The 27,286-nt window shown below is 46.3% G+C and overlaps 1 protein-coding gene across 3 annotated transcripts in view; it reads right to left on the reverse strand.

The window, feature by feature from the left end:
- lekr1 (Leucine-, glutamate- and lysine-rich protein 1) overlaps positions 1 to 23,415 on the reverse strand; it is a 54,903-nt gene extending 31,488 nt beyond the window's left edge. Inside the window, exons 1-7 of one of the 3 annotated variants that reach the window (XM_028963017.1) lie at positions 23,188 to 23,415; positions 22,438 to 22,621; positions 21,963 to 22,042; positions 16,253 to 16,467; positions 6,353 to 6,409; positions 5,891 to 5,923; positions 3,295 to 3,458 (exon numbers count right to left, since the gene is read on the reverse strand). In XM_028963017.1, the coding sequence (XP_028818850.1) occupies positions 3,295 to 3,458; positions 5,891 to 5,923; positions 6,353 to 6,409; positions 16,253 to 16,467; positions 21,963 to 22,042; positions 22,438 to 22,441 (553 nt within the window). In that variant the 5' untranslated portion in view covers positions 22,442 to 22,621; positions 23,188 to 23,415. Of the gene's footprint in view, positions 1 to 3,294; positions 3,459 to 5,890; positions 5,924 to 6,352; positions 6,410 to 16,252; positions 16,468 to 21,962; positions 22,043 to 22,437 lie in introns of all 3 variants that reach the window. The other 2 variants (XM_028963018.1, XM_028963019.1) reach the window with 2 other exon arrangements.
- Between the last annotated feature and the right edge of the window lie 3,871 nt (positions 23,416 to 27,286).

Below are 27,286 nucleotides of genomic sequence, written 5' to 3' on the forward strand. Positions count from 1 at the left end.
CCGCCATTCATGTCAACAATACAGGTTAATAAACTGACAAAGGCAAAAACAAAAAGGGGACAGACAAAAGGGGAGGCGGCGCTGCTGACTGACGGCTGCGGTTCATGGAGCGGTCATGCCGCCGTCAGCTCCCTCCGTTCCCTCCCTCCTTCTCACCTGACTACTGTTGCCTGCCTGCCGGACCGGACCAGACAGCAGTCCAGCCAGATCACCTGTTTGCACTACAGGGAGTGTGGGAAGAGCCTGTGCATTTTGCTGATTCATACGTCTAATCCCGCATCTACTGCTTTTTTTTTTTTGTGCCTAGAGGGTTTTCCAGGCGTCTCCGGGAAGCTTTGTGCGGGCAGGTGGATGGGGCAGGGAGTGGTCACAGGCGGGACAACGCGCAGCAGCCTGTGGGGATCTGGAGAGGGGTTTTCCATATCCATAAATAGGATGTGGGTGTAATGGAGGCTGTAATGGAAGACTGAGAGCAGACACCTGTCAGACTAGACAGTGGAGTCTGGGAGAGAGATGCAGACTGGAGAGGGTTTAAAATGTCTGAGTGCCGAGTCTCATTTATAAGGCTGGAAAAAGGGATGCACGGTTTATAATTAAAACCTGCCTTTATATATATATATATATATATATATATATGTGTGTGTGTGTGTGTGTGTGTGTGTATGTGTGTGTGTGTGTGTGTGTGTATATATATACACACACACACACACACACACACACACACACACACACACACACATACACACACACACACACACACACACACACACACACAGACACACATGTGGAATGAAACTCTGAATATATCGAATGAAGTCTGAGTATATGGAATGAAACCTGAATATATGGAATGAAACCCATATATTTCTCATCCACAATTAGCACCATTAAAGTCACAAAATATCAACCTTTACATTTGTAATTTATTATTAGCAGCAGACAGGTTTTTTAAAAAAAAAAAATTTTTAAATCATGGTGGACATTTCTTTGGGTGGATTATGTATTTTCACCAGGCAACCGGTCTGCTGCTAATAATAAATTACAAATGTAAAGGTTGATATTTTGTGACTTTAATCCTGCTAATTGTGGATGAGAAAGGTTTATTATTCTTTTGGATTTAATTTGCATTCATTGTAGGAGATTCAGTTGGTGGTTGGATGTGGTTTTTGGCTCGTTGGATTGGTACTGGGTGGAGCCGGCAGCGCTGGTTGGGTTCAGGTATGAGATAGGGTGCCGTTGCCAAGCTCTCAGGTTTCTCTACCGGGAGGAAGCCCTGATCTGGGGTTCAGCCCTGATCCACTCCGGGCTGAGAGGTCTGGGCTTGCGCCTCCGCAGCTCTGACTTCATGCCAACAGAATTAACGTGCAAAGAAGCGGCTGCCTAGTTCCCCATACCAGCCCAGGCATTTACTCATCCATGGCTGCCTGTTCCTGTTTACTGTCCTTCTGCCTCCGCAGTTCTGCTTCCGCACTCCGTCAGCCTCTTTTATTTCAACGTCTGCTCAGAAGGTCCGCAATTGCCCTTCATGCAGCGAAACCGCTGAAAGCTCACAGACAGGCAGTAGCATATCATTCCATAACCACACCCCTATCGGCCTGGCACCAAGTCACACATGGAGCCACGTGTGGTGAATCTCAGGGCCTGGGGAGGACAGGATGCCTATGTCTCCAATCAGGTGCTGCTGGAAAATAATGTGAGACGAGGTCTCAGGGACAAATCCCTGGAGCACCTCAAGGGACATATGTCTTGCTTAGCTACACAATGGTGGTAAGAACTTGCAAATCGAAGTCACCTGCCGTGCTTGTAACCTAATCGGTTGAAAACCAAATGCGTCATTTCTGACCTCAGGTGAAACAAATAGGCAAAAGATGTCATTTAACAACGATCCAAGGCTACACACGTTAAAGGATCCAGCTTCCAAATAGAGACACACCTAGGGAGAGCAGGAACTCGAAGGCGGTGTAGAGTAAGTAGCAACTTTCTCTCAGCAAACACACAGAAAGGAAGCGCCTACACCCAATGAGGTCAGACAGAGTTAAGACTTGCTTGAGGCACAACTTGCTTGAGGCAACTCCTGATCTTATCTAAAACGTGCACACGGACTTTTATGTGTGTACTATACACTTAAATTGCCATTCTGACATTGTTCACAACTAAACTGTAGCACAGCCCATAAAACCATTTTACCTGTGAGTGTAATTTTACTGATGCTGGTCCGGCATCAACCAGAGAATATCAGATGTATTAAATTTATGTTTCTGAACCTCAAGCCCTTACTCAGGCCAGATTGTGATTGTACTCACTTTTTGATAGATTGGAGGTAACATTCTCATAATTTGAAATATTGCATTTCTGCTTTCGGCCATAATTAACATAAAAACACAATAACATTTCACTTTATGTGCAAAGAACACAGCATGTCGGAGCATACATTTTTAGATGCACCTTGAGCCAAGCAAATACAGATATTTTTTTCAATTCCCCTGCCATTTACAGCAACCCTCACAGACATATACACAGCAATTATACCTATACATCCTACTGACTAATCTAAATAACGAAGCTCTTAATTATAATCTCTTAACTCTCTCTCTGAAAAACACCTGTGGATTAATGCCTGTACTGTCAGTCTCCCACACAAAATGCTCTCTCCCAGGCCCATTACAGGCAAACCTGCATCACCTCATTATCATCACACTGCAATTATCCCTGCCCGGCCAGAACAAGCTGCACTCTGTTACAAACGTGCTGGGTGATTCTGTTACCGGCTCTTTATAAAATAAAACACGCTTATTTCTACCTATACCAGCCTTGGTTGGACATTTACCAAACAGCCCTCACGCACAAAGTGCACCAGGGAGCTCCGCTAGGCCCTAAAGCCTCATTCTACCTCAGGTCACTTGGGCTGTGAACAGTCTGCTGGCTCTCCGCCCCGCGTCTTTGCATATCAGTAACGACTCTTTTATTTTCTGTCATATCAGCTGCATGATTACAGTAGAGGTGTGCCCATAGCTGCAGGGCTTGCCGATGTGTGAGTCTGGCCGTTTGGCAGGTTAAATGTGTGTGCTTGTAACTGTGTGCATGTTTCGCATATGTAAATGTTCTGTATATGTGAGTGCGTGTGAATAATTGATATATGTTTTTGGGTGGATGCCTATGTATAAATGTGGGTCAGCATGTAAAAAAAAAAATTCTTGTATGTGTGTGCATGTGAGGAAATAGCTTGTGTAGCTGTGAATATTTATGTGTACATGTGAAAGTGTGATTGTGTGTGTGTGTGTGGTCAGCTCCCACCTGTGTCTGCCTCCTTGCTCCTCTGCAGAATCTGTCCTCTCCAGTTTTCCCAGAATGCCTTGAAGTGACAAAGCAGTGAGCGAATGGCCTGGAGCTCATGTTGCGATGAACGCAGCACACACACAATGCTCTCTAGGGCCTTCTGCTGACTCTCACACCTCTGCCTGAGAAATATACACACACACACACACACACACAGGTGTGTGTTGGGGGGGGTCCAGCTTTCTAGAAATTAACATCAAGTCAAATGACAAATTCAGTTAGCAACACAACAATCTTTCAAAGAAACACTCATGGGAGCCACTTTAATGCATCAGCCCTGGAGGCCTATTATGCAAACACACACAAGCAGACAAATGACATGCGCTCACACATAATCAAAAACACACACACACACACTACTGGCTCATGCACATTACCGCATATGCACACATCCACGTATGCACGCACTGGGAACCATAGGAACCCGCAAAACACGCCGCTGATGAGCGTGACGCGCCTCGGAGCATGAAGAGAGACGATATTTTCCTTTAGCACACGGGATAATGAGCACGAGGCAGTGGGCAGATGAGTGTGAGCCGTAAGTGACACCACAGTTGCTCATTAAAGAAGAGGAAGGGAGAGACGGGAACATGAAAGAGGTTACAGAATATCTAGGGCAGCGGAGTTTATTTTAAAGATGGAACTAAAGGGGGAATAAAAATGGGGAGAAGGAGGAAGATGAGTGTGCCTATTAATCATCCCTACACAAGGAGGTCCAGATTACAGAACCGCATGTGCGCCTGTGGATCTGCGTGTCTGGCGACCTTCTGAGGGTCAACAGATGACCTCTTTCTAAAAGCCCACATCAGACTTGACCCACTTTCCCTGTAGCGTTCTGCTTCGGCTCTGCCTCTCTGAAGTCTCTCCGGTTGTCTGTGAACCCCACGTCTGGCCCACACATGGCCAGCTTCTGATTCGGGCCAGTCGGCTACTCCATTACGGTCAGCTTCAGAGGACCTCAGCTGTCATTCTCTCCCCTCTGCTCCTTTATTTTCCCTACAGCTCATCAGCTCACAGGCACCACTCCACGGGCAGCTTAATGAAAGCGGCCACTCCAAACCACCGGGGCGTTGCCCGGCAATCTCACTGTAAACCTTTGACTTCTGGGAGCACAAGAGCTCACACTGCAGCACGCCATCAACACACGCACGCACAAACACACACACGCCAGCATTGGCACGCCACTGGGTCTCAAAAACACTCCTCTGCTGATATGAGAGTGGGCTGACTGATGCAGTACTGGCTGGTGGAGCTGAGTGGATTAACTCCCACTTGTCATTAAAAAGTGTAAATCATGATAAATTAGATTCAAAACAGAATCTAATTTAGATTCTCAACTATTTTTGTCTCCTTTCAGCAATCCTTTTGTTTATTTCTTTAGTATTACATCTTATTTTGAATCTTTATTGCTCTTTCATTTAATGAATTTGCAATATTATAGCAGTATTTGCACTATTTGACCTTGCACATTTATTATTCATTTCACTAGTTTAGCGCACACGTGTCGCACATGCATCTTCTCTGCATTTTATAGTAAATTATGTTTCAGTTTACTGAAAGATCTGCCATAAGAGTCCCTGGACAAGATACTTAACCCCACATTTCTCCAGGGGGAATGAAGCTTTAATTAGTCAATGGAAGTTGCTATGGACAACAGCATTGACTAACTAAACTAACCTAAATATGTGTTGTTGCTGTTGTACTTCTGCTGATTCAAATGATGTTTATGTCCTTCTGTTGTCTGTTTCAGAACGGCTGATTAGGCAAATGAAGACTTTTGTTTTTATAATATTTCTTGTAATAAATTTTGAGTTTTGAGGCCAACTCAAATGCAAATGTAAATACAGCTAGTACCATAGAGATAACTAAAGACAACAATATAAAATAATACTGAGCAGTCTGGAACACACTGTAATCCTGTTAACGCCATATCGAGATAGTGTCCTAGCGGTTAAGGAAGCGGCCCCATAATCAGAAGGTTGCCAGTTCGAATCCCGATCCGCCAAGGTGAGCAACTGCCACTGAGCAAAGCACCGTTCCCACACACTGCTCCCCGGGCGCCTGTCATGGCTGCCCACTGCTCACCAAGGGTGATGGGTTAAATGCAGAGGACAAATTTCACTGCTGTGTATCACATGTGACAATCACTTTCACTTCACTTCACTTATTTTTCACATAGGACGGATTTAATAATGGGGGTGGTTGTAGCCCAGTTGGACCACAAAGTCCCAGGTTCAAACACCACTTACTACTATTGTGTCCCTGAGCAATACACTTAACCCTGAGTGTCTATAGGGGGACTGTCCCTGTAACTACTGCTGAAGTCACTCTGGATGAGGGTGTCTGATAAATGCTGTAAATGAAAAAAACAGGCCTGGCTCTGTTTGTCTCACTTTTTCTTCAACTCTGCTTACAAACTATTAATTTAAGTTCCTAAAAAGTGCCCAGACCTCTGCATTGAATATATCGTGTCCATCTTGAAAATGGGCATTAAGAAAAAGGACAGAAACAGAACAAACAGATAGAAAGCCATTATTCCACAGGCTTTACTCACGTCCTCACTGCTTTTGTTACCGGCCCAGCCGTCCTGCCACAGAAAATGCGCTTTTTAATTCACTCATTTCACACACCAAGGGCGGTTTCTAGCTTGTGGCTCAGATTCGCTTTTTTGTCGTTTTTTTTTCAGGGAAGGAAAAATACTTTGCATGCTTAGACCAGGGTGTGTTTTATCAATGTGATTCTCTCTCTCACACTGGCGCACACACACATGCACTTGCACACAGTTGTTTCCCATCTGTTGCACTTTTCCTGTCGTGCCATAGGCCCAGAAGCTCTCATGGGAGCCAATCACGGCTCTGCGTTAGCACAGGGCCCACTCGCTGCCTTTTTCTTCTTTTGTCTCACGTCTCGCCACCTCTTTTCACGTCTCCTCTCACGCTTTTTCTCGTGCGCTCTCTCTTTCTCTCCGCCCACGCCTGTTCCCTGCCGGCCACATTGTTCGGTGGGTTTCCCTCACCTGAGTGTGTGGCCGTGAGCCCTCTCTCGCTCCAGCTGCACGTCCAGGCCCTGCAGCCTGAGGGAGAAAAAAGTGGAAGATGTTAAACACATTAATGTTTACCTCATGCAACAGGTATTCAAGACAGACAGCTAGATAGATAGATCCTATTCTTAAGTTTGGATGAATGTGCAGTGGGATAAGGGAAGATATGAGGAGCTGTGCACAACACGTAATGGCATTTGCATTTCTAATGTATTACAATATGCTTTCACAACCTTGCATACAGTCTTACTCACAAAAGCGTAAGTTGGTTTTCGTTAGCTAATTAGTGACAGTTTCAGAGTATTAGGTAAATATAATTGAACTAGCTTGGTTTCCCTTCACAAACTTCTTTGTGAGTAAAAAGAACAAATCTTTACTGCACAAAGATAACTGCACTGAAATGTACTGCACAAATGCTCTGAAATGTTTTTTTTTATTATAAAATACACATAACACTTTATTCCAAGCGCTTTGTCTGATGTCAAGAGACTTGTTTTACCAAAAAAAAAATAATTACACATGATATACTGTCTTCGGTAAATAGTTTGCTTGTGTTACCCTGACAAGCAATCAGAAAGTCTTTCGGGAAATGCCTATAGAAAAAACAAATGCCAAAAGTGAATGTACATTAAAATACTACATTCATATAAATTAATAAACACATAAAGTAATGGTACATTTTAAATTAGGGTGGTAGTAGCCTAGTGGGTAACACACTCGCCTATGAACCAGAAGACCCAGGTTCAAATTCCACTTCCTACTTGCATCAGTGAGCAAGACGCTTAAACCTAAGTGTCCCGGGGGGGGACTGTCCCTGTAATTACTGACTGTAAGTTGCTGTGGATAAGTAAATGCTGTAAATGTAAATGTAAATTATGTGCAACATTAACTCACCATCAACTCTGTTACTGACAACTACCTTCCTGTTGCTGGTTCTAGGAACAGACCAGCTCAGAGTCTACCACAGTCTACATTTTTGGTGATGGCTCAGTGTCATATCCATCTTGAAAATGATCCATCATCTTAGTGATATCCGATTAACAGAGTTCTATTTTGAACACTGTTGAATGGAATGGGAAATTGGGTGTATGGGAAATTGAAGAGTAGCATCCTTTATCTGTACAATTTTATTGCATATATATATAGGTGCACTGTAAAATTGCCCTAATAGTGTGGCTGACAAGTGACCAGTGTGTTGAAATAAAATTAACCTCTGGATGCAGTGTTTGTGTCACATCCCAGCCCTGCCACTAGTAGCCGCCACCTTTCCCCACAGACTTCAGTTTCGCTTCTTTGTTCATGTCATGTTCTTGTTTCCATTTGATTTTGGTTTTAGTTCTGTTCACCTCGTTATGTCAGTTCAGTTCAGTTTCTTTTTCTGTTTGGCCTTTATGTTGTATGATCTGTGCCACACCTTTTTAAACGGATGCATTATATTTTGGGGTCCCATTTCTTTGTTTTTGTCTCGTTGTCATTGCATTTTGTTTATTGCATTCTCCAACTTTGTTCAGCATGACAATTTGTTCTTAGCAAAGCCAGACCAGACCCTCAGCAGCTCTCTTTAATCCAATCTTATCGTGATTCCCAGTTCAATATTATTAAATTCCTGTATATGCTTTACATCAAAGTTTAGCCCGGCCTTACTGGAGACTTCCCAGTCCTTCTGTGCGATTACAGCACAGATGTGCTCAACAGAGGCTTATGGTATCATAACTCCTGTACGTTAAGCTTCAAATGGAGCAAGCGCTGCTGGCCTCCCAGCGTTCCTCAACACACGTACACAAGCATGAAATCACATATTATGCTGAAGAAGGGCAGCCTTCACAAATAGGCCATTACCTCCCACTTTAAGTGCAGACTCTGGTGCCGTGCATATAATCAGCGAAACCTCACAATGAGCTGTGTGAGCGTGCGTGCATACGTGTGCGTGTACATGCACACTTGCGTGTGTATATGAAAGGAGGAAAACTGCAGTCGTGAGCGTGACTGTCACTGAGTGAATTGGTTTGCCCCCTGAAATGGCCTGCGTGGGAAGATTATGCATGACTGAGAGAGAGAGAGCGCTTCTGTCTGAGGGGCAGAGCCGGGGTCTGTGTTGTGTGTGTTGCGTGTGTGTGCTGTGAAGGTCAAAAGAAAATCTGTATGCTGTTATATGTGTGTGTTGCGTAAGGTGGCCTGTGTGGACTGTGTGTTACTTTGTCCCTCTGCATGCCGGTATGTGTGTGAATGAATTACTGTGTGTTTGCACGTCTGTGGGCCTGTCTGTGTTTTCCTTCCGTCTGTGTGTGCTGTGTGTGCGTGGACAATCCAGACTCCCACTGTTCTCCCATCTGTCCCAACTAGTCGCAAAGCCAGATCAGAGAAAAGCTCGCTTGTTGTGGGGGGGGGGGGGGGGGTGAAAAAACTCCCGAGCGTGGTCCATGGAAAAACAAGGTAGCCATGCCAATGCATGTCTGCACTGCTGCAGCGCCTGCAGGGTGCCCAAATCGAACCAAAATCTTCATCGTCACCATCAGTGCTGCTATTGGGCAGCACGCAGCTGAAACAGCATGTCCTCTTGTCTGAATGTAATAGGCTTTAACTCTTTTGGGCTTTTGTAACTAGCCGACGTTACAAAATGTGAGGAAAATTGAACTCTCGAGACAAAAAATAAAAATAAAAACACATCAGAAAGACCACGGTGCCCCAGCGGGGCAAATCCATCGCTAACCGGATACTCTTATCCAGGACTGGCCGTTCAGCAATGCTGCAGTGGGCACAGTCAGAGCTGCCACAGAAGAGGATTTTTGGAGGGGTACTGGGGAGGAGCAAAGCCTGATTTTGGTGATCAAACCAAATAACCCCCCTTCCTGGTTTCCAGGGGTCCTGAATCTAAAACCAAAAGGACGTAAACAGCCTGTAAATCAGTCCAATGAACAAAACTAACACACACTCTACATTTAGGATGGTTTATCCAGCTGATGCTGTTGTCCATAGCAACTTCCCTTGACTAATTACATCTTCAATCCCCATGGAGCAATCCAGGGACATACGAAGAGAAGTTTGCTCACAGAAGGAGCTACATTCTCAAAGGAAAAATGCATCCTCACTTTGTCATATTAATGAGTAAATATATTGAGGTATCAGCACTTTGATCTCTTATTGCTCAATTCTCACATGCACCCACCATTTAATCCCCCATGTCATACTTGTAATGCAACCATAGACTCTATGAAACATATTTAATAAGGGATATGATGATAATTTTCTGTAGACTATTCGAAATCCCAGTTCATAATTGTATAAAATCGTTCTCAAAAGTGACAACATCTAAAACGGCCTCTTTTGTTGGTCCGGATAGGCGGAGCTGAGATGCAAGAGCAGCATTCTGATCAGGAGGCAGATGAAGACTACAAAGCTAGAATACATCCAAGAACACCCCCCCCAGTGCAGCAGATTGATACAGAACCCGGACTTTATTAGACAATTAAAAAAAGGAATGTGGAAGCCTGTTAAAAAAAAAAAATCTAATTAATCTCTTTCTAAACACAAATTACATTTTCTGATTTGCTAGTCCTTTGCAAGCAGTGGTTCAATGCTGACTTCATTATCTTAATTTGGAATAAAAGAACAAATTAAAGCATAATGAGGCAATGTGATTTTTCATTATGAACATCAGAGAGAATAAATGAAGAGAAAAGACAAGTGCTGTATCCCAGCAAGCTTAACAGATATTACAGTACCAGCACTAGGTGAAAGGTTACGTGTGTGTGTGTGTGTGTGTGTGTTATTTTCTGTAATTCCAGTCGGTGTCATGGCATCAATCATGGTAACAAACATAAAACAATAACATGGTGAGATAAACACAAACGCACACACACGCACAGTATGACTCTCTTTTAACCTAAAATTAACTTTAACCTGGCCTAAACCTAAGTACTACTCCTGTTCCTAAGCATAACCCTTTAAAAAAGGAAATTTAAAGATGCTTTGTTTTGTCTTGTCTGCATTTGATCACACACACACACACACACACACACACACACACACACACACACACATACAGATAATCAGTGAAGCCAAAGGCTGCAAATGTCCATGTGTCTCTCACTTTCATTTCCAGGTTTCTAGGAGAGCCTGCGTTCTGTGTGAGTTCCAGGCTGCCTACTGAGGATATGAAAACCATCTGCACCACGGCAACATGCCTCCTGTCCCCACTGACACCCAGCAGGGCCCCACGCCGAACCCAGGCCGGCCGCTGCAGGCCCAAGGAGACGTCGCCGGTGCTGGTTTCTATTGTTGTTATTGTCACGGTCGTCAGGCTTCTGGGGGGTGGCACTCGCCTTCACTCACTGTAAACGGTTTGTGATCTTTACAGCAACAACACCAACAACAGAAAAAAATCCTATGGATGTACACAAATCAGGACGTGTTGACATCAGACACAGCAGGAAAAGCTTCCAGAATCTTAGAAACACACATATTGCCTCAAGAAGCAGGAATAAGAGTGCAGCACAGGGTCAGAATATTTATGAAGACGGAAAATGTGGGCTGTCTACACACACACACACACACACACGATAAAGCCTTTTCTTCCCACCCTCCCCCCCCCCGTCTAGGGCCTGCTCATAAACACCTGAGTGTGTACGCAACAAACTGCTGCCATGGAGATACAGAAGCCCCTTTTTCCTGGACCTGTTTGTGTTTGTGTGTGTGTCGGCGTCTGCGCCTTACCCTGAAAGAATATTCCGCCCATGCATCTACATCTACACGTGTGTGTGAGCGTGTGCGTTCAACGTACATTCATTATACCGCCGCTTGCATGTAACGCTTTGCATCTTCCACGTCTCTGAAGACGAGCTGGCTGTCTAGTCAACTGAGCATTACTAAACACACACACACACACACACACACACGATCCCTTGCCAGGGCAGTGTCTACTGTTTCGCTGTTTTGTGTGGTTGCTAGAGGCAACAGCGCATGCAGACAAGAGAAGAACGACCACATCCCTGAATAATCAAATTTCCACACACAGCGCCTCCTTCAAACAACTGGGCCCATGCAACAAAACCCCGCGACGTGCTGTCAACACAACAGCGTCATATTGTTCTTATCTCCCAGCTATGGCCCCGGTACCAGCCGTCAAGCTCCGACATGACAGGATGCACCCAGGCATAAACTTCTGCAACATTACAGCTACGTGTGTTAACTATGCTGCAGGTGCATACTGTAAAGACACTGGAGTGGAGGAGGGCCACTGTGTGTGTGTGTGTGTGTGTGTGTGTAGTTAAATCTTTATTAAGACAGACACATTTGGCAGACGAGAGCTTTCGAAAAGATAACATTCCCTGGCGCTTCTCTCAACAGCCTGTTCCGACCTGCTTTTACGGTCTCTATTTTGACAAAGTATGATAAACGAACGGCTACACGTTAGCCAAACATATATTCCACTTACCGTCCAGTGACTCAGCAGGCATGGTATGAAATTATGAAATGCCGCGAGTAAAGGCGCTAAAGCTGGCATCAGATGTCTCATATTGTCTCTCCTGACCTTTGACCCTGGCGTCAGGGGCTCGTCAGCGACATTAGCAGCAGAGCAGACAGGAGCCTGGGGAAGGGGCTGATGAGGCTGATGCTCCTAGCACCCCACCCGCAACCCAGCCACCTCCACCCATGCAAGAAATTCTATTTTGGCACAGCTGTATGCGGACGGCTCGGTTCATGGAACCGGTACACCCTGTCAAGCTTAATCGCTGTGGAAGTTTAATTTCAATTTAAAATTCCACATTGGTATGTAACAGTGCCACACCCCATTGTAAGCCACGCAATAGGAAATAACTGGAATCGGACAGAGACCAGGACCTCTTCAGCCATGAAACTTCTACAATACTGTGATAGCTGAGGTCACATGGAACCATAGTATTCATAAACATAAAATATCTCCTATACTTACTTTATAATAGATTATATGTCTATATCAAATTCACGCATATCCTCCTATATTAACATTACATCGATCAGAAATAACAATCATTACACATGTTTAGTTGTGTTGAAGGGTCAAGTGTGGGGGGTGTCAACTATAGGGCCTCTTAAAGCCCATTGAGATTTTGGGCTATATATGAAATAAATGTTGTTGTTGTTTCTTTATGTTTTTTATATTTTATAATATGAATCCTTGGTTTCCATATGTGTTTCATTATTGGTTTTTGTTTACCTCATTTGAAGCATGGACCTGTCTTGTTTTGTTTATGGATTTGTTTATGGATTAAGTTATTGATTTGGTTTACTTGTGATTTTAAAAGCGTTTGCCATAGTTTTTGCACTTCCTTAATCGCTAGGCCACCACTTATTGTAAATTTATTGGTGCTTGTCAGGGTGGCATCCGCCCTCATGAACATTTCTAGATGACAGCAAGTTTAAAACTTATATTTCAAAGACCACAGTGAAAATGGATAACAGATATGGACTGACTACAAATGGATATTTTGCCCTGTTTGAATAGACAGCATCACATGACCTTATATAGCCAGCCACCTGCTACTCCTGCACCGCCAACCCTGACAACCTGAAAGCAGAACGAACGTGCAGAACAAGCACCACCCTCCCACTGTATTCACACACCTTCACAAGCTCACACTCATACCCAGACACGGCCTCATGCTGAAACTGAAATAGAAAACAAAAGAAGGAAGACAAGCGGGTAACGGGCCTTGAAAGATGAAGAGGAAGGAAGAAGATGTAGTAAGCAGTACCAGTTATGGATTTGCATCCTCACACAATTTCAGTAAGTTATACTTTAACAAACGCAAAGTGTCTGCAAGGCATTTGCATACTGGGCCAAGCTGCGTGGAGAATAAACATCAGGTCAGAGTGTGTGTTCATCGATCCCACAATTTGAGCGATTATATCATGCTATTATACACCAACATGCATCACACACTCCTCCCCTAAGTGGACAAAATGCAGGTCTATGCTGTGTGGTTTATTTTAATTGCAAAGGAATATGGGATGTGGTCTATGTGTGTGTGTGTGTGTTGAGGTGAACGTATGTATGCTCCTTTGTGTGTCTGTGAGAAACCTGTGAGAACCAGCAGTATGTGGATCAGCAGATGCGTGAGGAGAGAGCAGTCCCGTGCCCACGCTTCCTGTCAAAGGCCACGAACGGATAGCATGTGAACGGATAGTATCAGAGTGCGTGTGTGCGTGCATACACACACACACACACACACGTACACCTACAATGATCACTGGCACTCGCGCACACACAGCTGGTGAGCCTCAGTGCCCTGCCGAGTCTCACATGCACGTTCTCAAGACTGTACGCGGCCTGATAAGGAAGTGAGAAACCTCCAGCAGATCTCTCAACTAACATCAGCAGCACCATCACTGCCTCTTCTGACCATGCTTTCTCTCTCTCTCTCTCTCTCACACACACACACACAGGTGGCTGCCCTAGCTATCCGCACAGTAAACACACCCTGTCACGCAAATGCTCACACTTGTGTAAAAACACTGCCCCGAACATGCACGCGAATACGCTCGCACAAACACAAACTCTCGGGCACGAGGACACATGAGGACACAGGAGCTCACAGGCTGTAATGCTGACACGGTGTGTTCTAGGTGCACAGTGTTCTACATACACAATGCGTACGCCCTGTGCAAGAAGCACATGCAGAGCGTGCACAAGCATTTAACCACAAAACATGTCGCTGTTAGCATACAATGTAAAAAAATTTCAATGTAAAAAGTGGTCAGTGCGAACTGGCTTCAGACCAAATCTAACTTTAATAGACACACACAGGCACAGAAAAGTCAACACACTAAATACACATCTAACCCTAGCGGGTACCATCCCTGGTTTTATTTTTGTTATTAATTTTATGTTGTAGAAATCCTCCAGTTACCCTGATATAAAACTGAATTATTAAAAACATTCTTTTGGTAAGTAAACGTTTGGTAAGTAAAACGTTTGGGGAAAAAAAACATTTTTTAGTTGGGACCTTCAGCGTGCTCAACATCACTGAGGACAAATATTATAGCGTGTACAAAATACATCGGACTTTAAAGCCTGAAAGAACTTTCCACAAATGTAACTAAGTATTTGTAATGCAAAGCAAACCTGTTCGGTATTCAGGATTCGCACGTTGTGTGTGTGTGTGTGTGTGTGTATGCAGGGTGACGTATAAAGGTCTCGGGTGAACCGTATCTTGGAGTGTTTACTCTCCTCCGGACCTCCTGCTGTTTCTCTTCCTTTCTCTCTCGGCCGCATCTCTCCTTCCGCCAGTCACACTCGAAGGTTCAGCGGCAGGTCAAAACCAAACCCAGTCAATCTGAAACTTTGCAACTATCGCCTCCCGCCCGCGTGTACAGTAGCCGTCAATCAAAGGCATCTGTTCTAGGACATGCACTCACACACGAACTGACACAGGCACAAAATAGCAGCCACCCATGCAAACTCAGACACCCAAACACTGTCCACCAGACCCATTCTTCTGGATGCTCAGTGGAAGCTGTCTGTCTCATTGTTGTCTACGTGAGTAGACAACATGCCCGTGTCCCCTTTTTGCACTTCATGTAGCCCAGTTGTGTCTGTGTCGCACACGTGCGCTTTATGTCCGTATGCAACTTTGTTTAATTGTTCGGATGTAGCATGCAGCACCAGGTTCTGGAGAAACGTTGTTTCGTTCCACCATGCACCGTCTGAAATGACAATAAAGCTCAACTTCAGTTTAAAAAAAAAAAAAAAAGAGTGTATTAATGAGGCGTGGGATCATCCATAATTGCTGTGTTGTTGGTTCTGCGGTCACATGGGACAGTTACGGCCGTTCTGCACATGCCCCAGCAGGGCAAGCTGAACGACCCGTACCACAGACGCAGCCTTTCACGCCTTCATTCTACATTTTCAGGATCCTCCTTCCTTTGCCCCCGCGGGACCGGGTGTAGCAGACGCCGCTGTTGAGAGGTTTATGTTTGATGCAGCCTGTTCGTAAGGGTAAAGGTATAATTATGCTGAGCACTCGCGTCACACCGGTGCGCTGAGGCGTTCGTGGCACCAACCCTGGAATTAACATGTTTTCTTCCCTTCATTTCTAGCAGGAAAAAAACAAGGCCACCCCTTATTCTGATTCACTGTGGTTACAGCGATGCTCACGTCAGGGTTCTGAGTTGACAGCAACATAAGCAGACAGGTACATGCAAGCTAAGCACCAGGTTGCACACACACACACACACACATACACACACGTGCAAATCAGACAAACAGAGCACAGAAGCTTCATTTTATTGGTGCTTGAACTTTCTCCTGTAAAACAGTAGACCCCCCAACTGAACTGAACATAGGTGTGGAGTTTGAAAAGCAGGAGGACCGAAAGACCAAAGGAGAGAAAGCATGAAAAAGAACAGAAACAGGAGACAGATGAGTGGATTTCTACTTCTTAGCTTGCTTTCAACTACTACTGGTTGTCTTTCTGTTCTTGTAAGACCCAGCAGGTGGGTTTTTTTTTTGTGTGTGTGTGTGTGTGTGTGTGTGTGAAGAAAAGAGAGATAGATTCTGCCGGACTGATAAAACGCTTGTTTGATCTTTGCACTTCTAAGTGACATGCACATGACAATGACTTAAGCACTGACTCAAACTCATAATAATCATAATAAGAACCATAAAAAGTTTTCAGTGTACCTGATTTTTTTTAACAGAAGACGATTTTACCCGTGCAACTGTATTTGTGCTTAATTATTCATTACAGAATTAAAATAATATATAATTTCCTTGCTAAATTCTGTACTCTACAATAAATATAGAGCATATTCTTCCGTTCTGATTTTCTGCAAAGCATTAGGATACACATGAGACATTTATTTGACCCAGACCCACGGTCACAGTGTCGACCTCACCTCTCCTGCCGCTGCTGCTGGGCAGCGGCGAGTTCCTCCAGATGCGACCGGCTCTCCTGAAGCTGGGCCCTCAGGCGGCTCTCTCTCTCGCCGCTGGCCCTCTGCTCTGTCAGCAGCCGCTCGGCCTCCTCCAGCCGCTGCTGCAGCCGGTGGAACTCGTGGAGGATCAGGTAGCTCACGCCACAGTACTGGCACACTGTCTCACTGCGCTCCATCTGGCCAGCGGGGGAGCAGGAACAGAGAGAGTTTGTCTTACAGGACTTAGAGTAGATCTTTATCTTGAAGATGTAACTAACTAACAATGAGTGGTAGAAGCCTAGTGGGTAACACACTCGCCTATAAATTCTACCAATGTGTCCCTGAGCAAGACACCTAATCCTGAGGTGCTCCAACTACCCAACAGGCCCATTTTGTTGGTGTGTGATCATTTCTGACACCAGAAAAGATTGGATTCAAGTCTGGGCTTGACTGAATTAAATTCAAGTCTGGGCTCTGGCTGAGTTGTCCTGAAGCCACTCCTTTGATATCTTGGCTGTCTGTTTAGGGTCACTGTCCTGCTGAAAGATTAACCATTGCCCCAGTCTGAGTTCAAGAGCACTCTGGAGCAGGCTTTCATCCATTTACATTTAAGGCACTTGGCAGACGCTCTTATCCAGAGCGACTTACAACATGCTTCCATGTTACCATCAATGAAGTGATCAATTCTGGTTCACAAGGACCCCCAACAATGAATACTATCTTTTTATTCACTTTATTGTAGTTTCTATACATAAGTCAGACAATAAGAAGGTTACAAGTTAATCTAAATAATAAGAGGAAGGTTTTGCGCTGCCGTTTGAAAACGTGACTCTGCTGTTCAGACCACAAGGGGAAGTTAATTCCACCACCGAGGGGCCAAAACAGAGAAGAGTCTAGATGAATGTCTTCCTTGTACCTTCAGAGATGGAGGGACCAGGCAAGCAGTACTGGATCTCGGAGTATACGAGGTGCAGTGCGAGGTGTAATAAGACCCATAAGGTTGCCAAGGTGCCACTGAGGTGCACCGTCCCCACACACTGCTCCCCGTGCGCCTGTCACGTGATCATGCAGAGACCACATTTTACTGTGTGCACTGGGTGCTGTGCTGTGGTGTGTCACATGTGACAACTTATTACTTTCACTCACTTCACTAGCCCACTAGGCCACCACTAATGGGTTCCAGTTAGTGGGTTCCTTGGAATTGTTCAGGAAAGGGACTAGTGCCTAAATCAGAATTTGCCATGGAACATTACATCAGTAATACCTTTTCCCCTCTGGCAACAGGACAAGAAACCTTTTCTCTAAAAACCAAGTCCTTGACTCTTTGTCCTGTTCCCTTATGTTGTTGTCATTTTCATTAGTTTCCCCATAAGCAATTTTTTTCATTTCACTGATTTCCAATTTTTTGCTCAATTTGCAATTGCCTTTTTTTATTGTTAAGTCCTCAACTGAAACTAATTCTCCACATGTGAATGCCTGACAGATATTGTCTGGAGCTGTGGACTGTCCTGTTTCAAGTTCACTGTTTTTTTTGCTCTACACTTCAGTGTAAGAACACCACAGACACTAGCATTTCCTGAAAAAAAATAATAATAGGAACACAGTGTTGCAGCAGGGCTCTGGGCCACCAGAAACAGGGAGAACCAGAGCGTCCCAGTACAGACCATACTGTGTTGGACATCTGATACTATTCAACTCTGAGGCATTTCATCATTTGTTCTGTCACTGATGCTCTCTCAGGCCGATGATGGTTTTCTCTCGTATTTCACTGACTCGCTAATGTGGCACCAGGCAATACCAGCAGTCCCAACAGCCGTTCTTCTCTCAAACTGGGTTTGGATGACAAGTGTATTGATCCTCAATAAGCATTCATCAAAACTTTCGATATCTGGGTATCTTTTGTTCACACTGTGTGCCTATAGTAACAAAAGAAATGGTTGAAATGACTAAGACAGCATCATACAGAAATATGGGAAGGTGAGTGGGAAACAGGAAATGAAGTCATGAGATGGGATCATTTCTGGGGTGATATTTATTTTAAATGAACTGGTGGGTTTGTATCTTTTATCTTGAATATAAATAATGGGAAGCTGAACTACACAAGAAACCCGCCTGGCCCACCTGCTCTGCCATTATAAGATCCCCTCCCCCTAAGCCTCCAGGAAGCACACAGACACTCAACCGCACGGAATCCGAAAAACTCAAACCCCCCACACAACCACACACCGCTCGTCCGTACACATGGCGGGCCTGGAGGGAGTGTGTGCGCCAGCAGCACGGACGGGGCTCCCGCGACAGAGACAGGCCCTGGAGGTGAGAGGGGTTCAACACCCCCCCGACATACACATTTCACTCTATTGAACCATCAAATAACGCGAGGGCTTCCTCATCCCTCAGACTTGTCGGGGGACAGCCACATATTTAATTAAAGAGCTTTCTTTTGCTTCTGTTGCCTTTGGCTCGTGCACTGTGGGCACTTTACAAACAAAGCACATGAGACAAGGCTCCTCGCGTACGGCCGAGCCACCCCCAACCCCCAAATCAAATCCCGTGGCATAAGTGGGTCACTGTCACAGGCACGCAAGCCCAATACTCTTCATCCCCATTCCAGCAGTTGACCCCCCTCCCCTCCCCAACCCACACGCTTTACTGGAACCCACAGCATTGCCTGTTCCCTTATGCATAATGGAAGTATGACGATGGGTTTATTGCACCGGGTTATGTTGTAATCCCGCCTAAAAGATTAACAGTTGTACCCGCAACGTTCTGTGTGGTTTGATCATCTGATATTATTAGGAGGAAAGATTTTCTTTTCCCTCTCATCCTCAGGGGAGGCGCGTAGAGTTTATTATGAAGTAAACGGGAAATGGCGTTCTCTTTTTTTGTTGGTTTAGGTGCGCGTGTACGTGTGTGCCTTCTGTGCGTGAAGAAAAACACGCGCGTGAGAGACACCGAGCGATTCGTGACTGCGGCTTTGTCGATTTTCACGGAGATAAAGACCCCCGTGGTGCTCAGTGGACCGTGAGCCAACGCTGAGATTCCTTTCATCTGGACCCCGTGGCACAGCTCATGACACGAGAGCTGCCTGGACGAGGCCGAAGGGAGGGCAGGGGGAGGCTGGAGGGTTGTGGAGGGCTGTGGAGGGCATCAGGTTTTTTTGGGGGGGTAGTTTTGACTCCTCCCACTTCCCAGTCTTCATCGCTCATTGCTCGCTCTCCTCGCGTGGAAGAGGGAAAAGGGCAATCGGCAGGAAGAATCGCCTTTTGGCCGCATGTCGAACTGCGCTTCACTGCACTGAGGCGGCAGACAGGCAAAGGGGGGTGGGGGGAGTCGCAAAATCAACTCCTGTCGGCCTTCATCCCTGCGTTTGCACGTGACACGAGCAACCAAACACGCCAAGCGCTCTCATCACGCGAGGTACAGATCGCTGAGGACTCGCCGAGTTCTGTCGTTCACTCTCAGGAGGAGGACGAGCGACTGGGCCTCCAGAAGGCTGTCGACCAACGCCGAGAAGGAACGTTCGGGGCACGAGCTGCCGTTATCTCCCAAGCCTCCTGAGGAAAAATCCGACTGGTTCTAAACTATCCATTATTCAGGGAGCGAGGAACCAGAGTGGGGGCACAGCGGGATCTTCGTTGCGCCTTTCGCTCTCATCAAAAATGCATAGCGGGAAAGGGCTGGGATGTCCTCCTCTGGCTGGACAACTGCGGCACGGAATCATGAGGGGTTGGTTTCACTCGGCCTTCCGACATCTCAGAGCACGCAAATTACCACGCTGTAACCAAACAATTCCCACTCTGTACTAATTCAATAAAAAAATGCATATGTGTTCAGATTTATGACAAAAGCTTATTTTGTGACGCGGGGCGAAGGCGGGGGCGCTTTGTCTGTCCAATGAAAACTCTTGAGAAGAAAAAAAAAAAAAAAATCCATACAAAAATACAAAAAGCGAAATTGCTTTCCAATTGGCCCGTTTGAATTGGGGGTGTGTCCGTCAGTGCCTCCTCCACTAGACAGCACCGTGCTGCTCACAGTTGACTTTGCCACATGTTGATCATATCCTTTCATTTAAACTGTGTATACGGTCTAGTCTTCTTTTATTTTTTTGATTGGTGGCACCAAAAGCCATGCGTAGGTGGCTTATTAAAAAGCAGACATCTTCAACCTCCGTCAGTCCGTGGTTGAGCCCGGCACTGCCGCTACGAACACAGAGTACGGAGGGAACTGAAAACTACAAAAGATCCTCCAGCTCTGAGCTCCCCTAGCCTGTCTACGGTCCTGCAGTGGCTAGAAATGGCGATAGGTGTAAAGAGTGGCACCAGCAAGCCCATGCTGACCCCAGTCCACCATTACAGGTGCCAACCATGGGCACGTGGGCACACATTGGCAGCAAGAAGTTTTACGGATGGACACAAACTGGCAATGGTAAATTCCTGGCGGCAACATCATCTGTTAGAAGGTTAATACGCATATCTACACTGCAAACATCGTTCCGGAGTGGTTGGAGGCACATGCTACGCAGTTCAAGGTGCTGACCAGGACTGTACATTTTCCAGATCATTGAGCATCCATGGGATGTTCTAGGGGAAATTAGTCTGATCCTATGGAGGCAACACTTGACGACTTGCATGACTTAAAGGATCTGCTCCTGACGTCTTGGGAGTCAGAATCATGTGCCCATCACACAACACGAATCGCCTACTCCATGGCAGGACATAGCTCACCTTGAACTGTAAATGTATTTTGAAAAATTATGTTAAATACTGTATCAAAGAATCATAAATAGCATAAGAATTTATAAAGAAGGCTAGATCAGAGAAAAATAATAGGAAAAGGGTCATGTAGAGCAATTACGAAGCTTGGTTTTTCTTTTTTTTTTGTACGTTAATTTCCTGCAGCTGACCTACATTTCCCAGCCTACACAAGCCCACTGACACCAAAATATCATTCAGGAAAAATGAACTAACTAAATTCGAGTCTCTGATGGCTCCAGTATGGTTTTAATTGTGTTTCAGAAGGCTGACTAGATATTAAAGGACCTAAAAATACTGTATTGTTATATTGGACTATGGATGTCATGAAAACCAACATAATAAACGGTAAACATAATAAACATTACCCAGCTGCCACAAGATGATTTATTTTGGTTATTTATTTGATGGATAAATAGAGTTGATGGGTCACCCACATAACTCGCACATCGCCATAGTAACAGGAATGGGCTGTTGCTATTACACCCTGCCGTCTCCAGTTTGCCTAGTGTGTATGCTTTTGGATGGCCAGGGATGGGTGGGGCGTAATCAGAAGGTTGCCGGTTCGAATCCCGGTCCATCAAGGTGCCACTGAGGTCCCCACACACTGCTCCCCGGGCGCCTGTCATGGCTGCCCACTGCTCACCAAGGGTGATTGTTAAAAGCAGAGGACACATTTCGTTGTGTCACCATGTGCTGTGCTGCAGTGTTTCACAATGCCTTTCGTCTTATTCCGTGATTTCTCACGAATTTTGTACAATGGTGAGGGAATCAAAAACAGCGAGACGTATCTATACTGCAGCCACCCAAAAAATTACGCGTGCTTGTTCACAGCTGTCAGCACGTCACGCACAAACTGTCACAGCAAGGAGCAGCGGCCTGACAAGGGGACGTGAGAAATAAGAAAAACCGGCGCAATGCTGTCACCAGACAGCTGTTACCTGTTGTATTTCCGCTGGCAGGGGGTTTAATGGGGCTTGCATCAGATCTCCTCTACCAGCCAAGTCACTGGAACGTTCCGCTTAACGAGAAGCAGAGGACACAGATTAGCGGGGAAAACATCTGCTTGTCAACAGACGTAAAGGCCTCCGTTAGATGAAATGGGCGTCGGCAGTATGTGAATCCCGGAAGGGAATCCCGTGTTCATTCCGTATTTATCGCCGGACTCAAGATGCGTGTGTTCAAATGAGGCTTCTTGTGCAGTGACGGGGTGTTCTGTGTTCTGTTTTTATATTATATTTTGAACGCTGTGTAGTTTTGACCGTGTTTGTTCCAGCATGGGTTTGCTGAGTGAATTCTAATCCCAGACGCCCCGAAACTGCACCAGAACTACGCCGATTTAGTGAATTGTTTTTTTAAAAAATGGTCTTTGAGCTGCGCAACTACTCCAAAGCCACTAAAAGGACGTGTACGTACCCATGTCCGCTGGTTCCGGGGCTCTGGCGGCCGCGTGCCCGTCGCCATGGATACTACGCAGGGTCTACGCGGGCGGCGCAGTCGGCGCAACTCGGCCCGCTCCGTCCAACCTCTTCAACCCTCAAAAACCTTCACGAACCCGTGACGTGAGTGACAGCGACAAACACGACAATACCGGTGTAACCTAATAATGTAACCAAAACGGCGACTAGTGAGTTGCTTATCATTTCCGTCGCTTTGTCGTATTCTTTAAAGGCGACGAAACATGTACCCCTGTATTATAGGGTTTGTAGGGTGGTAGTAGCCTAGTGGGTAACACACTCGCCTATGAACCAGAAGTCCCAGGTTCAAATCCCACTTACTACCATTGTGTCCCTGAGCAAGACACTTAACCCTGAGTGTCTCCGGGTGGGGGACTGTCCCTGTAACTACTGGTTGTAAGTCGCTCTGGATACGGGCGTCTGGTAAATGTTGTAAATGTAAAGCGTATTTGTCACCGTCATTTCAAGCCTAAATGGATAAAATCGTGGCGATCTGCGCGTTTTCTTGCGGATATAAATGCGCGGGGAATGTTTTGTTATTACTTATGCAGGACGGGAGTGGGTTTCAGGATTTCGCGGCGTCTCCCCCACCAGAGAAAATCCCTCGAAGCCCTGACCTCCCGCGACATTCGCCGCACACCCGTCACGCACGTACAGACGCCCGTCCCCCCCACGCACGCATACACGGGCACAATGCGCCTATAAACACCCGACGTGCGTGCGTCACAAGGCAGAAAGATTCGTGCCCGCCGCCGAAGGATTTGCGAGGCGTGCGCCGAGCTGTTTAACCCGGTCCGACGGGCGCAGATGGTTGTGGGGAGGAATGGCCGCGCCGTGCGAGTTCAATGCAAATAGAAACGACGTGGCTGGTCGAGTTTTTGTCGCACAGCTTGGCTGGCGCGGAAAGTTCTGGGTTGCCAGGTCACACGTCGTGTCGCCATTCGTCCCTTCGGTGGTTTTATAATCAAGAGAGGCGGAGCACACGCCACTGGAATAGAGGAAAAGTACAAATCCAAGCACCGTGGTTGTTTGAACATTTTGCGCATAAGCGTGGAGCAATTTGGCCCCGAGATGGTTTCATCGGCCTGCTTTCGTCACGGTGACCTGGCAACGCGAACGTCGCACATTCTCAGTCTTGTGACTATGTAAATGTTTTTTAGCCGAGCAGGTTCCAGAATGAGAGAGACGTTTGTAATAAACTGGCTGCTTATTTTTGTCTTCGTGTGCGCCTACTCGAGCACCAACTGTTCCTTTCGCGCCGTCCGTGGGCGGCGTGACGAGCCTCTTCCAACAAATCAATCCGAGCCGAGGAGAGTGGCCGCGGCGTGACTGGGCTCTTCCGCCTGAACAAGCCCACGTTACGTGGGATAGTGCGTGAGGCTGTGAAAATATCCACGAGTGGCCAGGGCCTCAGACTGGGCCGAAGGTTTACCTTCCAACAAGACAATAATGAAGCCCAATAGAGCATCTCTGGAGAGACCAAAAAATGTCTGTCCATTAGTGAGGGGGAAAATGTAAGATTACAATCGCGTAATAAGGCTATTACTTATAAGCATACAGTATAGGCCAAAAGTTTGGACACCTTCTCATTCTATGTGTTTTCTTTATTTTCATGACCATTTACTTTGGTAGATTCTCACTGAAGGCATCAAAACTATGAATGAACACGTGGAGTTATGTACTTAACAAAAAGTGTAGACCTGGCCTCCACAGTCACCGGACCTGAACCCAATCGAGATGGTTTGGGGTGAGCTGGACCGCAGAGTGAAGGTAAAGGGACCAACAAGTGCTAAACACCTCTGGGAACTCCTTCAAGACTGTTAGAGAACCATTTCAGGTGACGACCTCTTGAAGCTCATCGAGAGGATGCGTGTGAAAAGTGTAAAGCAGTAATCAGAGCAAAGGGCGGCTATTTTGAAGAAACTAGAATATAAAACGTGTTTTCAGTTATTTCACCTTTTTTTGTTAAGTACATAACTCCACATGTTCATTCATGGTTTTGATGGTCATGAATGTAAATGGTCATGAAAATAAAGAAAACACATTGAATGAAAAGGTGTGTCCAAACCTTTGGCCTGGACTGTATGTATTTTGTATATATGAAATTAATATTTTGAACCGTAAGAGCTCACGTGGGCATTTCTCCTAGTATTGTTAGTAAGAATGTTTCTGCAGATATGTAGAATACTCATTCTGGATTTAACCCAGAAGCTATTTCTGCTGCTCTCAGTGGCAGCAGAATTGTAGGTGCTACGTCTTATTTAGTGCACATATTTTAGCTGTCGCTGGTTTTGTTGAAGATCCTGCTGTTGGACCATCTTCTCTCTCTCTCTCTCTCTCTCGCTCTCATTTCAGGCCTGTTGTAGTGGGCAGCAGTCCAGCAAGCCTTCCCAATCTGATTGGTATCAAAAGCACTCTGCTGAGTTATCTTCAGCAGACCACCCCGATGCAGAAGCTGACGTGCTCGGAGTCAGGTGGCCAGCCTTCCAGCATCCTTGCGTTTTCTTTCTTTGGCATCCGATTTCACGCATATTAAAAAAATGACAGAAATATCAACAAGGTGGGCTGGGCACCTAATCAGGGCCTTGACTGGAAAACGTGAACTGTGAATAAGCAAAAGTCACGGACAAATGGTCCTTGGCATCACCAGAGGGTTTTTTTTGTGATTGTGATCTCGACGGGACTCCAGGCTGGATGTGATATGCCTGTTGTGTGCACACGCGCGCTGCGTACTCAGACACATGCACGCTCACACGTGCGCGATTTCCCGTGGAGAAAATAAACATTGTGCCCTAAGCCTAGGTCATGCGTCCGGTGCATATTCTAGACTCTGCAATAAAGGCGTAGAAACGTGAAAGAGCTGCCCTGCATGTTAGCAGGCTAGTTTGCTGAAACCGGCAGAGAAGAAACACTACTCTTGAAAACCGGATCATGCGAGACCAATGCTTTCTTGTTTGTTTCCATTTTTGGTGGAGTGTGCCAGTGTGCAGTAATATATCGAGTGTGCAGTAATATATCAGTTCTTTTGAGGTCCTTCAATGCTTTCAATAGCACGGCAGTGGGCAGCCATGAAAGGTGCCCGGGGGGCAGTGTGTGGGGACGGGAGCTCAGTGGCACCTTGGCGGTTCGGGAACTGGCAACCTTCCGATTGCGGGTCGGCTTCCTTACCTGCTAGGGTGGTAGTAGCCTAGTGGGTAACACACTCGCCTGTGAACCAGAAGACCCAGGTTCAAACCCCACTTACTACCATTGTGTCCCTGAGCAAGACACTTAACCCTAAACACTTAAGTCGCTCTGGATAAGGGTTATAGGCCACAGTACTGGTTACAATACAGTCAGTATGGTACAACGGAAGACAGCGGAAAAGCTGCACGTTTGGGACTTTGATCATTCTTCTCAAAGACAAACAATCTAAAGTGGATGCCTTGTGAAGAACCTTCTCATACAAGTTTTCGTCTTCTACTTCCTTCGACTCGTCCATTTTGGGGGTCGCCACAGCGGTCAACCGGTCTGGTTTTCCACATAATTGATTTGGCAAAAGTTTTACACTGGATTCCCTTCCTGGCGCAACCCTTCCCATTTACCCGGGCTGGAACCAAGAAATACACTGTAAATTGGGTTTAAACAAATAGTAATAAAAAAAAATGAATCTTTGGCAAAATTTGTGGTTTGAGTAGGACAGGTTTTTTTGGTATTTTGGGTTGGGAATGAAGGTTGCGTCTTGCTCAGGGACACAATGGAAGTAAGTGGGATTTGAACCTGGGTCTTCTGGTTCTGGTTCGAGTGTGTTACCCACTAGGCTACTACCACCCTACCAGGGTAACCACTCATTATCAGACAGGAATCGTGTGCTTGTTGGGGTATTCTGAAAAAGACTGAGCCTGCGCAGTCAGGCACGAGGAGTCACAGGATGTCTCGTCATCCTAGAGTCTGTGATTCTCCTCTGCGGTCAGCATTGGATGTCTCCCACTTCCAAAGCACCTGCGTGACAGCGAGGGACTTCTGTCTGATGGCTGATGTTAAGATGTGGCCTAGAGGGGTTTATAGCTGCTGCGACAGGCCTGGATGGCATCTTCAGAATCGTCCCGGCCTCCGGTTCGTGAAGGGTCGTCTCCCCCGGATCCTCTTCGTCCTCCCTCGCTCCGCACGTCTCAGGGAACCTCGCGTCCCACACACACACGCACATACATATACAGACGTCCACTCAACCACTCCGGCTCACATGGAATTCCGGTGACGCATGTTACGTCGGCTGGATGTGTCCTCGCGCCGGTTGCTGTGACGACGACGTGCTCAGAGACGGAGAGGAAAGAGAGCGGCGCGCTGACGCACGCGCTCCAGCGTTGTCCTTATTATCCTCACCCCTGCAGACGCACCCACGGGCCTCCCACCTGCTTCGCCAGCCATGATCTCAGAGCCTATGCCCGGCACATTGCGCGCCGTTATTTATAGAGCCCTGAGTGACTGGATGTTGCACGGAGCGTTGGGGGCGGTGTAGAAGTATTCTGTTTCACAAGCTTGTGTCCAGTGCGCTGCTGCCTGCCTGACTGGTGGACTCTGGGAGCCCCCGGCCACGCCTAGCACGCCTGAACCCATTCCTGGCACCGTGGTTCAAAAGTCCGACGTGTCCCATGCCCCGACGCCCTAATTAGCCCAGTCATGACCACTGTAGTGGCAGAGGGGGTGGGAGTTGTCATTTCTGGCTTTGTAGACAGAATAATGTGTGGAATAATTGGGTCCGCGTACGAAGCACGGTGCCCTGAGGGAGCCGTTGCTGTGGGTGCAGAGGAAACAACGAAGAGCGGCAT

This window comes from Denticeps clupeoides, chromosome 19, assembly GCF_900700375.1.
Source record: "Denticeps clupeoides chromosome 19, fDenClu1.1, whole genome shotgun sequence".
Lineage (NCBI taxonomy): Eukaryota > Metazoa > Chordata > Actinopteri > Clupeiformes > Denticipitidae > Denticeps > Denticeps clupeoides.